This window comes from Candoia aspera, chromosome 4 (assembly GCF_035149785.1).
Source record: "Candoia aspera isolate rCanAsp1 chromosome 4, rCanAsp1.hap2, whole genome shotgun sequence".
Classification (NCBI taxonomy): domain Eukaryota; kingdom Metazoa; phylum Chordata; class Lepidosauria; order Squamata; family Boidae; genus Candoia; species Candoia aspera.
In genome coordinates, this window is record NC_086156.1 from 82,991,642 (window position 1) to 83,004,127 (window position 12,486).

Sequence of the window (12,486 nt, forward strand, 5' to 3'; positions counted from 1 at the left end):
GTGTTGTGTGAACCCAGCCTGTTTAGTTAATTTATGGTTCAGTGTACTATGGTTTTAGTAACCAAATTAAAGACGTTGTGTGAGCTTAGCCGTTCTCTGAAAAAAGACTATCTTTAAAAAAACAACAACCCTATTCCATAGTGAAAAATTGTTACCTCATTAAAATAATTCAGAAACCCAGGATTATGTATAAGTTTAATTAGATACCAGTACAGTATACTAGATGGGAACAAGGACAGGTTAATATTTCTAAGTCAGGTTTTATTTTAAATTTATTTTCTGAGTTTCTAAGTTTTGGAAGTTACCCTACCAATGCATGAGGATACAGCCCATCACTGTTATATACCTGTTACAAAAACTAGGATAGTGGCTCAGAGACTGTGTGTCATGCTCTCACATCAAATGTTCTCAGAACACTTGATTGGACTCGCATGCATGTTTCGGTCAACACGTGTCTTCTTGCAAGTTGAAGGAAAGGCACGGGGGAGCATCGTTGGGAGTGTGAAATCATTTTGTTTGAACTATCTTTGGCTATCTTAGACTGCCAAGGTCGTTTGCACAGAATGTTGGAGATAGCTGCACATGCTTTCACTAACTGGCACAAGAGGGAGGGGGTATACCTGAGTGGGGAGTGGGAGGGGAGTTTGAACTCACTGAAGATGTTTAATGGGGAAAAAGTGCGGGCTTTTCCATTTGCAACTTTTTCTTCGGTACTGAATGCTACACACCATTAAAAGAATTCTAAGCAATTACTTATGAGTCTGATTTAATGGGAAGTTGGGTATTCCAGTCATCACACTATGAGCTATGCTAATCCTGCAGGCAACCCAGTTTTGTTATTCCCTTTGGAGGGGACAGTGGTATATGACAACCCTGCAGAATAGTGTCATTCAGTTTCGTAACATGCTAGGATGCACAGCTATCACTGCTGCAGACTGAAGGCTGGCAATCTTCTGGTGCTGAGATTTTTGTGTGGTGGCAGGTTATAAACATAATAAATCATTTTTGAAATGCCCCGTATCTCAGCAATCTCAAACAAAATATCAAGTTATTAATGTTCTCTTACACTTCTAAGATTTCAGATGGGAATACTGAAACTGCAAAATTTGACAATTTATGAGTTTTCACACATTTTTTAAAACTGCATTTTAAATTGGGGGGGTGATGTCATAGACCTCCTGTGAGAATGTTGTGGGGATACACTGAGTTACTGCAAAGGTTGGCAAACAATGGCTTAGCAATTTACCCAGTGTACACTGAAAAAAAAAAAGTCATTATCTTCTAGCCTGCCAGAATACTCAACTGCCTTTCTCATCTACATCCTTCTCCATTCCTGCAACCATGGTATGGTTTTCTAACAGGATGCTGCAGTGTTGGCTCTATCATTAGACAAACCCTGGAACTAGAGAGCAGTGGCTAGCTGATAAAAATCGGAGCTGGATGTGTCATTTGTGCACCACTGTGCACAGTGCACCATTTTACATCTGTGCACCACTCAGGAAAGATTCAACTGAAAATCCATTCAGCTTCTGTATGTGAGACAAGGGAAATAAAGTCTTGGGCATTACGTCAGGCAGCAAAACATCTTAAGGCAGCCTTACACAGTACATCTGTTACAATCTTTATACAGCTCCTGTGGTAGAAATCTCACCAAGGAAGACCAACAATTGGAGAGCGTCCAGACAATCATTTTATTTTGGTAAAAACAGTGAGCCAAGTGTGAAGAGGGCCAAAATAAACTTGAAAGGTAGCTACAGAGCTTCATCAAAAGAAACATATGCCACATAATACATAAAGAAAATATAAATATAAAGGAAAACTACTTTTACAACCAATAAGACAGGGTCTTTTATTGATTCCTGAGTGCAGGCAGATTGTCCTCTGGAAACTAGCCTAAACTTGTTTTTCTGGTATGCTTAATTATCTGATCTGACATATTACGGTGAAAAAATGGCCTCAGTTTAGAATCATGAAGACTAACTTCACTGCTAGAAAGTAAATATTTAGAATTCACTATTCACCACACCCTCACAGGATTTATCAGATACTTATATGCACATATCACCCTCCATTCTGAAAAGAATTTGATATATTTTCAATAAGTAATCAATAAGTGCTTGAAAAAGGATAAACCAAAATTTATTTAGTTATCTGTAAGTAGTCCATCATTACAAATTTTAAGTTTTCTGCACTGGAAAACAGTTTCCCCAAGAGTTTTTAAAGCAACAAACATAACATGGAAGAGAAAAATGCTACTAAAATAGTTTCTGCTACATATAGTATTAACCATTTAGCTAACCAATATGTGGTATAAAATCTGTAGGTAAGCAGCTGATCTCTATTACAGCATTCAGTCTTATACAAGAGAAAGTGCATGGTCAATATCACAGAAACTAAAAGGTAAAATAGTGGTTTTTCAAGAAAAAGAATGTATTTCCAATGTGTTTCAGGAAAAATTTTTTCTAGAAAAACATCTTTTCTAGTACAGTAATCCTGATTATATAATGAATATGGCTTTTTGACAATGCAGCCATATATTTAGAGAAATTTCAACAAAGCAGCACATTTCTGCATTCTGATTATACAATTGTGACAACTCCTTATTTTTGGAGGTAGGGCACTACAGTGCAATCTAAAGCATCCAATAAATTGACTCTATGTTGAAAGTCTTGAAAAGTATTAATCTTTTGTTTCCAAAAAAGCCTTTTTTTGTTTAATCCTTTCTATACAGTGACACAACTGGTGAAAACTTATTAATGCCTTTCTCAGTCACAGTCTTAAGAAACTGGGTCAAGCCTTCAGATCATTTTCTGATATGCTAGTTAGCTAGCTCCCTGATGACATGAAACATTTTTTTAATTGGGAAGAGCAACTGTTGCTTTGCCTAAACAGGCTGCTTCTTGGTTACCCTCCACATTCTATAAAACTGAGGATAGCGCTCAAATGAAAGGCAGAAGGAAGGAAGGCTTGCTTAGCAACATCCTATTATTATTCCCAAATGATCTCTCCAACCATTCACAGTAATGAACTCTTATATCCTGAAATTTGGTATCATTGGTTTAATAGAATTTCTCATTAAACCCTTCCCACATACAAGACTGTATGTTACACAGTTGCCCCCTTGTGTTTCAGGATTTGCACAAGCTTATTTCTGAGTTTTGGGCTAGAAGATTCAAAGCACCTTCCTGTGTTTTCCTAAAGCTGGATTGAAGGAAGAATACTCTTGAGGACCAAGAATTCCCCAATTAAATGGCTGAGGGCGTGTCGGGACATTCAGTCTGATTGGCAGCAGCCTATTATAATTAACATTTACTGGGAAACACTTGGAAAAAAGGAGCCTGCCAGTGAGGTTTTAAATTATCCTCCCTCACAGTTCATAAAAAAGGCTTGTTGTTGTTGCTGCAAGATGGGATAATAGCAGGGCTATGAAGCACTTTGAATTCCAAAAAAAAAGTACTTCAGAGTGCAGAGGGAGAATAATATTATTTTATTAAATTTATACACTGCCTAACTCCCAGCAACTCTGGGCAGGCTCTGATGCTTACAAACCACATATTTGCAAATCCTAAATACCACTATTTCTTTTCCTGGGATCACATGGCCATTCTCTGCAGCTGAAGAATTGCAGACAGGTGCTACATGTGTCCTCAGATTTTTTAAAACACTGTTTTGCTTTTGAATCAGAAGCACTGAACAGCCCTAATGGATACCATAGATTTAAGTCTTACACCTAAACAATACAAAGGTAGATGCTGATAGGGCTGCTACCATACTTGCTGTTTGCTTTGCAATTATTCCTCTTTTAGCATAAAATAGATACAAAGCAAGCAAAAGGTAGCATTTCTATTCTTTACTATAGATATAGCTAGAAATTTCTAGCTTCCTGTTACAAACATGATTCATTATTAATGGAAGATTTAGGGTAGAGGAAAGCAGCATCTTATTTTTAAATAGCCTATAAGAAGATTTAAATATGGAAATTCCTGCTTCCAAAGCAGAAGTACAGTGCATATTTAATTAAACAGATGTGTTATCAGAAGAAATTAAAGTGATCAGTACTGCAGGCCCAACAGCAGGTTTCAGTCTGGTATATCAGGTTTAGCATATCAAGTGTCTATCCCTGCCAGATCATACAAAGAAAGAAATGGAAAAAAGGAAAGAAAGAAAAAGGCATTAGCTGTAGTAACTTAGGTGGTACAAGCAGGCTTATGCTTGGTCTAAGCGATGGCAAAACACATGATCATCATACACTTGCTTGTTGGAGCTGTCGAAAGTTTTATTGCAATATGGACAGTCAAGAATGTGATTTTGCACATGATCCAAATACTGTTGTTCTCCAATGTCATTAGGGAAGACTTCCTGGCACATGGGACATTTCTTCATGGAGACCTAAGAGAAGAGGATGCAAAAAAAAAATCTGAATTGTTTTGCAACTGCATGATATAGATTTCTGTTACAGGAAATGGGCAAGCTTTGGTTCTGTGGCATTCTGGCAAGCAATGAAATGGAAGTGCAGCTAGAAAAGGAGATGGATACTTCAGAGCAGCAAGTGCAAAATATTAAGTGACTGAGGGCCCCAGAGCACTAATCCGCCTTTCCCTCAATCCCAGACAATGCTGGTTTAAGGCACCAAAGGACCATTACAGAAGGATAGTGACTGTAACCAAGCCTAAACATTTGTAACTTCAACGATCATGTATCCTTTCCCTGTTGTCCCTGACTTTATTTCATTGTATTGCTATCTTTACTGTGTGGTTTCAATTTTTTTTGTATTATGCTCAATAAAAAAGACATTAAAAGAGAAAACTCACCAGGTCCACCTTGAGAATCTTTGGCGATGCTGTAAGACAAACCATAGCAAGAAAAATAAAATGTTTTTGACATTAGTTAATATATAGCATCAGTAACACTTTAAAATACTGTGTGGTGGTAGTGAACAGTGGTGTCAGAAACCAATCCTAGAGTTTGTGTATTTTAATAGTATCTGCCAACACATAATCTGTTGCATCTTATTTGGGTGCACAACTCATAGAATCTGCCAATGCCGGTCTTAAAATATTTATCAGTGGACAAATAGCATATCAAAATAGTTGTATCTGGGGAGACATGCACTCAAAAGTATGCTTGGGAACACTTGCATATTCTGGAGAGGGGCTCTATTATGCTGGCAACCCAATAATGCTATTACCTCCTGAGGGAAGTATAATGAGCTCCCATTTGTAGAGTTTTAGACAAATAAACTCACCTGTGATCGCTGTGTGATAAAATTACCGGCATAAACATGCCATTCAATCAATCAGCCTCTCCACTCTTTCCATCACTTTTCTGCTATTTAACCCCTCTCCCCAAAACCCAATGAGAATACTGTTGAAAACACTACAGCAATTTGTTCATTTCTGTAATGCTACAAGGAGAAGTAGCATTTTCTATAACCACAAGATCAGGAACTATGGGTACAGCGATGTGCTTTTAAACAACTGAGCATCAGAATATCAATTAACATACTTTTGCTGCTACTTTGAAGCTCCCAAATGGATGTCCAAGGGCACTCACCAGAATATGGATTTCCAAACAGGAGTTTGGAACCCACTGAATTAGGTGGTGACTGGGATAGGATTCCAGCAGATGCACTGCCTATTTCAGGGAGGCGTGCCCGCAACTCTTCATTCTCCTGCCATAATTTCTGTTAAAAAAAAAAGGGGGGGGGGCAAAATACAAAATCAGTAACTTTATAGGTAGCTGGGTCCTGAAACAGTTGTTTCCATCTGAAATATAGGAACAAAATTCCCTACTTGCTCATGGAGACTGGTTTCTCATCAGCCCCATAATACAGTTTCAGAGTGGGAACCTCCACACAAAGGTTTTGGAGCAGTTCAGAAGAAGCTGTAGATTTTTCTCACTTTGTACTATTAGTTGGCCTAGGGAGCTTGAAAAGTTTATTTCTGACTCTGTACTGATTTATTTGAAACTTGAGCAAAGTTGGGTGTCCCCCTTTGCAATACTGCAGAGCTTGTAGGAGGCTGTTTTTCCATCACTGGAATCTTTTGCTTATCCCATCTCCTGGCGTCAAAGCTCACATGACACTCTATTTCTTCTCCCATCATACAGCATCAGTGTCCTATTCCTAGAGTCTGTCTACAGATAAAATTTAGTATGCACTTGCCACTGAAGCAACATGCAACCATGGTTATAACTAGTGAGTAAAGTCTCTGCCTACAAAAATGTTGAATACCATTATTTGACCTTTTAGAATTTGCACACAACTTTTAAATACAATAGAATAGCACTTTGCAGTAAAGGAACTTTCCCTCAAAACAACCACTTAGTTTTGTTTGCAAATCATCAGACAAATGGACACAACATGTATTGAAAATGTGTATAGACACTAATTGGTTTTATTTCCCTTTTGTATGATGGGGATGACCCTCCTTGCCATGGGAGAATTTTCTTTTATTATCTTACTAGAAAATAACCTGGAAAAAGGTACTCTGCATTGATTGCTGCTTTGATTGGCAGTTCTACCATTCAATCATCACAGGGGTTCTTCTTAGTCCAGGAACTGTGTTAGCTCAAGGATAGGGCACCTTTTTTTTTAACCCTCTCTTCTGTTCAGCACTGATTGACTCATAGAATTTCCTGTGTTCTCAGCAGTTCAAGATCTACAGAATAGAGAACTATCGCAGGTCAACTTCAGCCTGTTTTGTGAGGGATTGGGAAATAAAAGCTGTGTGGTATAGAAGTGCCCAAGGTTGAAAAATCTATCAATCGATGAGAAAATAAGTATTTTTTAAATAGCAATTCAGAGTGTAAAGCTTTCATGAAAAAGGAAAAGTAGGCTGGAGGAAGCTGTTAAATCTGGTTCTCATGTTCAAATCAATGTTTGTTTGGTGTTCCATGGCCATGAAAAAAACAAAATAGTGCTTCCTAAAAAAAAAGTGTGTGGGAATTATGCAAGGACAAGCTAGATGCCAAGCCTGAAGAACACAGCTTCAGACTCTGGATTTGGGATAGGCCTAGCTAGTAGGTGCAGTTTGCAGGGAGGCTTCATTCTAAAAATTAAGGCACTGGGTGCAGACTAGGCCACTGGGCTGATTGTGCTACCTGATGGTTGACTGCAGGTGCCAGGTGTGTTTGTCTACTCATCCTACTGGCAGTCTTCAGTGGCCTCTACCTGGCCATCCTTTGCTTGACTCAGTGAAGTTGTAGGAGCTGTGCAAAACTTTGAAGAGGTGACTCAACAACTTTGCCTTGACCAATGATCCTATGCTTTGCAGCACCTTGGGTAAAGAATTCTGTGCAGCCACAAACAACACTTCCAAGAAGCCCCCACTCAAGGCACAAGTGCAGGTCAAGAAAATGAGTCAAATCACCTCAAAAAGATGTGCACAGCAATATATACACAATACTGTAAGGGCAGTTGATTTGGCTTGGTGCTCAAGGTTGAATTATTTTTTAAGAATGCATGCAGTTCACTTGTAGACTGTTAACAGAGCATAATGTTCTATCAACACACATTTTATGAAAAGCCGTTTGAAACTTAGGTTTTTAATACCAGGATAGGCTAATTAGTAGTGGCAGAGAGAAATACTGAAATGCTAGGAGGGAAATTGTATAGTTTGCGAATCACTACTGTGCTTTCTAGAATAACAATGGTGTGAATTTACTGTTGTAGTGGCAACGCAGAAGACCATTGTTATTTTGAAGAGTTAGTGACAATTTTCCTCCCTCACACAAAGAAGATTACAGTTTATTTTGAGTTATGCTACTGTTTAGCTGGCTTGTTTTTATTTCTGTTTGCATGAGGGGGAAGATGAAACCACAAGACTGAAAGTTTAAGTCCACTCCTCCAAACAGCCCTCCAAAAAATCTCTCTGTTTGGAGTAGGGGGAGAAATAAGGGAAAACCCCCCAGATTGTTTTGTCAGTTTATCTGTAACGCTTCCCAAGCTCTCGGAGAAAGGTGTTTTTGGGCCTTGAGAAGCCTCCTAGTCAAGGTCAGGTCTCATAGCCTGCAACCATGGAAACATGGTCATGAGGTTTAAGGGCCAGACTTTGATAAAACTCCAAGGCTTATCTTTTTCAACTTTGGGAGCTTCTGTACAGACTCAGGACGCTGGGTGCTGTAGAACAACAGCCATCCTTTTGGGGTTATTCTCACTACCTTGGTCAGGAGCTCCTGGTAGCAAAAGGGAACAAAAGTGTCACCTTGCTTTGGTATGTATTTCTTTTTTTCTTTATGCTATGCTATGCTTCTTATGCTTTTGTATAATCTGCCTGAACTGTGCTTCTGTTTAAATCTGTTTGCTTCAGTTTATAATAAAGTTTAAAGTTTCTTTATCCACTGGCGTGCTCATTGTCTCTGGATCAAAAAGAACCAATTGCCTGAGCACCTGATCACTGCTTGGATACTTGGCGGAACAATTGTTTAACGTTTTTTTCCGAAAAGTTGGAAGATAATGCCACACTCTTTCAGATTATAAGAGTTTCCTTGTTTTGAAACATTTCTTATCTCGCAGGATAAAGAGATGAACAGCTATTTACAAGCTTTCCTTTGAGGGCAGTAATATTTATAGTTAATAATATTCTCCCCAAATACAGCTCTCTTGGAAAACACAGGTGTCCTGCCCATTGAAGGCAGGCAGGAAGATACTCCTGGGAGATCCACAGATAGGATATAAAGACAGATCTCCTCTGCTTTTAACTAGGAATTTTGGCATTATCAGTACACTGGCTTACCCAATCTATTTTTGAGATGTTTGGGGATTAAAACTTCCAGAATTCTCAGCCACAAGGAGGCCAGTAAATTGAGAAAAGCTGCCCCAAACAACTTAATTGTCCCTAACTGCACAATACTGCCCAATCCACAACAATCCAACACACCTCACATGACAAAGTTTGTACCTGATTTTCTTGCTCTATTTCATCCTTTTCCTTCTTCAGGATTTGAAGTGCAAGTGTTTGTTCCTCCTTGATCTTGTCCAACATTTGCTAAGGAAAGAGAAAAGCTGAAGCATAATTGGAAGCCAAAGAGCCAATGTTATAAAGAAACATCTGTCTATTGTTTTTCAAATCTTTACTCCATACTTCTTCCTCTGGAATTCAGGGTTAACATCCATTTCATTCTTACAGCAGCCCTGTGGAGTAACGTTAGGCTAGAAGATGAGGAGGAGCACAAGATCTTCCAGTAAGCCTCAGGACTAGGAATTAGGCCTCCTCAATCTAAATCCAACACTCTAATCACTATACCATGCCAGCACTTCCAGAAGGATAACAGCACTCATACCAGGTGCCCTAACCAAATAATCTCTGTATAATTCTAAACCATTGATAGGAGACTTTGCTTTTTTACAGCACAAATAAAATGGGTGAAGTGGGCAGCAGAGACACTGGAACTGGCCCAGTCTAAAACATGCACTGACACTGTTATAGTAGGATTATTATAAATTAACTTATAACTGAACAGGTACTTGGATACGAAAGGAAAGATCTTTATATATGGACAGGTAGAGGGAAGGATGGACAGGTAACATTTTTTTTTAACTGAGTCAAGGGGAATGGAACATACAGAGATTAGGACAAGCTTCGATGTAGGGCAAATAACAGAATGATACAGCTATGGAGAAATATTTCTGCCCAAAATTGGAGTAATAAAGTTCATTAAAGGGTTCTTCTCCACAAGAATAGGGCATGGGGGGAGAGAATAAAAGAACAGCATATAAAGAGAAAATCAAAGTATGTGGATTATCCCCCAGATTTGGACCCCAACGGAACATAGTTCTCAACTTCTGCCTTAGAATATCCCCATTTCCTCTCCTTGATTAGGCCCTGAAGGAAAGAATGATAATGGATAGACTGAGAGCCTCAAACTCAAATTGTCATAGGTGCTGAATGAGGACTAATTGATATCTAGGATATAACCTAGGACATTCATTCTACTAAGGGCTGCCCAAGTCCTGCTTATATTTTTTTTCTTTTATTGTCAAGCAAATAGTTCCTTCTTTCTTTTTTCCTTGTTTACTTCCGTGGCCTTCCCTTAGAACTTACTTGCTTACTGTCCTTCCCACTCGTGACCCAGCAGAAAGACCCTTGTGGTAGAACTGTGAGTCCCAACCCTCCTCCCTGGTCACTGCCTTCTTTCCTCCCCCAAGCAGACCCAAATTCCAATCCCATCTCATCTGGCCAAATCTCATCTCCATGCTGTCCATGCCTGGCACCTCCTCACTAGCAGCACCCACTGCAGAGAGACAGAGCAGGCAAGGATTCTTGAGGCTAGCATTGCTCAGCATGAGAGAGTGTTTTTTACACTTTGCAGCGTTCCTTCAAACCAATCAATTCTCAGTGCGGCTTACAGATTGAGAAGCCGTGGTGGCTCTTTCACCATGCCCTACACAGCGAAACGACTACAGTGATACTACACAACGTTCTTCATAAACCAAATGAGCAAGTAAACCGACTTCCACCCTCGTTTCTGCTCTCCCCGTTCCATTCCTCCCCCGATCCGATAAAGTTTCTGGAAGATACAATCGATCTCCAATCCACCATAACCCTACTTCTCTTCCAGTCTGGATTTATTGGCCTGCAGCCATTCCCAACTGCTGAATCGGAAATACCGAATCCACCTCTTCTGACTGTTGTGCTGGGGTAAATGAGACAGTAAGTCGGCCAAAAAATTCTTTCCTCCATGTAAATATTTGAGTGTAAAATTGTATCTACTAAAAAAATTGGGCCCATCTAATCTGTTTAGGATTCAGTTTAGGATCCCCCTTTCCCCTGGTTTTTAACAAGTCAGCGAGGGGTAAGCCACCTGAGCAAAGTTGGGAATAAACTGTTAATAGAAATTGGCAAACCTCAGGAAACTCTGCAATTGTCTCATAGTCTTTGGGGTTTCCCAAGTCACTACATCTTGCACCTTTGCTGGATCCATTTCTATTCCCTTACTCGACACTCAGTATTCTAGATAATCCAACTGTTTATGGAATTCACATTTTGACAATTTGGCATACAGTTGATTCTGCAATAACCGCTTCAATACTTCCCTAACCAGGTTTACATGTTTTTCCATTGTTTCAGAATAAATCAGAATATCATCGAAGTAAACCAATACCCCCATGTACAAAAAGTCATGTAAAACTTCATTTATCAAATGCATGAAGACCCCAGGGGCCCCTTTAAACCCAAACAGCTTCACCAGATATTCAAAGGACCCCAACTGGCAATTAAACACTGTCTTCCATTCATCTCCAGTCCAGATTCACACTCAGAAGTACGCCTCCCTTAAATCCAATTTGGTAAAAATCTTCCCTTTCGACAGGTGGGCCAACATGTTCTTCATTAGCAGTAAGGGGTATTTGTTGGAGATACAAATGGCATTAAGACCCCGATAGTCTCTGCACAATCACAACGACCCATCTTAGTTCTGAACAGAACAGGCACAGCCAATGACAAAGTGGCAGAGCGGATGAATCCCCTCTCCAGGTTCTTATCAATAAACTCCTGCAAAGCCACCAGATCCTTAGGAGCAACAGGATACAACTTAGTCTTGGGTAACTCTGCTCCTGGCTCCAGCTCTATAGCACAGTGAGCTTCTGAGGCGGGAGTTGGTTCGATTCCACTTCTCCAAATACCTCCTTCAAGTCCCTGTACTGTATAGGAATGAATCATCTTCTGCTGTCTCACCTCCTAAGATCTCAGTTAATGCCCCTATCAGTTCAGCCCCTGGTTCCCATGGGGTTAGACCTCCATAATTCCCATCAGCAAAAGTTATTTGTCCCATGGTCCAATTCACTTGGGGATTTCACGCCCATAGCCAAGTTAACCCCAATACTATGGGTTGATTAAAAATAGGAGCCACCACAAATCTTAGTCTCTTCATGGGTCCCTATCCGCATTCATACCTTTTCTGTGTAATGTTCCACTGGACCCCCCTGCATCTCCAACCCATCAAGTTGGGTAAAAAGGATTGGGTCCTTCAGCTTCATCACTCCCAGGCTCAATCCATTTACAGGATGCATGAGGCACCTAGTGCAACCTGAGTCTATCATTCCGACCACGTTCATGCTACTATGGTTTCCCAGCATTTCTATCTGCAATCCCACAAACATCACTGAGCAGGTTCCACTCACCATCTGATCCATGCACCCATCCTCTACAGCCTGCCCTTTGGTGCCACTTAGAGCAGGCTCCTGTCGTTTCCTGACAGCTAAGCTTCTCCTTCAGCCGAATCCCCCCCAAAAGGAAAATGTAAATTCCTTCCTCCATTCTGGCGGCCACTGTTCCTTTGCCCTTTGGCACCGGGGTCTTACTTAGTGCTACTGTTTCCAGCCTTGCTTCTCCTGGCAGCCACTGGCTGTGGGCAAATGGTGATGCGGTGGCCCTCTCGCCCGCAGCTCAGACACAACCCTTGTTTTATCTGATGCTCCTTCTCATCCCATGATTTACACACTCCCATCCTCGCTGGGGGGATGGTTGGCGCTGCTTGTCCCCTTCC

At 40.3% G+C, this 12,486-nt stretch overlaps 1 protein-coding gene across 3 annotated transcripts in view; it reads right to left on the bottom strand.

Moving 5' to 3' along the window:
- Positions 1 to 1,667: 1,667 nt before the first annotated feature.
- Positions 1,668 to 12,486, bottom strand: part of CALCOCO2 (calcium binding and coiled-coil domain 2) — a 44,528-nt gene continuing 33,709 nt past the window's right edge. For 2 of the 3 annotated variants that reach the window (XR_010067811.1, XR_010067812.1), the window contains exons 9-11: positions 8,901 to 8,987; positions 4,812 to 5,683; positions 1,668 to 4,389 (exon numbers count right to left, since the gene is read on the bottom strand). Coding sequence is in view for 1 of the 3 variants with exons in the window: in XM_063300838.1 (XP_063156908.1) it covers positions 4,207 to 4,389; positions 4,812 to 4,840; positions 5,554 to 5,683; positions 8,901 to 8,987 (429 nt within the window). In the remaining 2 variants the exon portion in view is untranslated. The remainder of the gene's footprint in view (positions 4,390 to 4,811; positions 5,684 to 8,900; positions 8,988 to 12,486) is intronic. The other variant, XM_063300838.1, reaches the window with a different exon arrangement.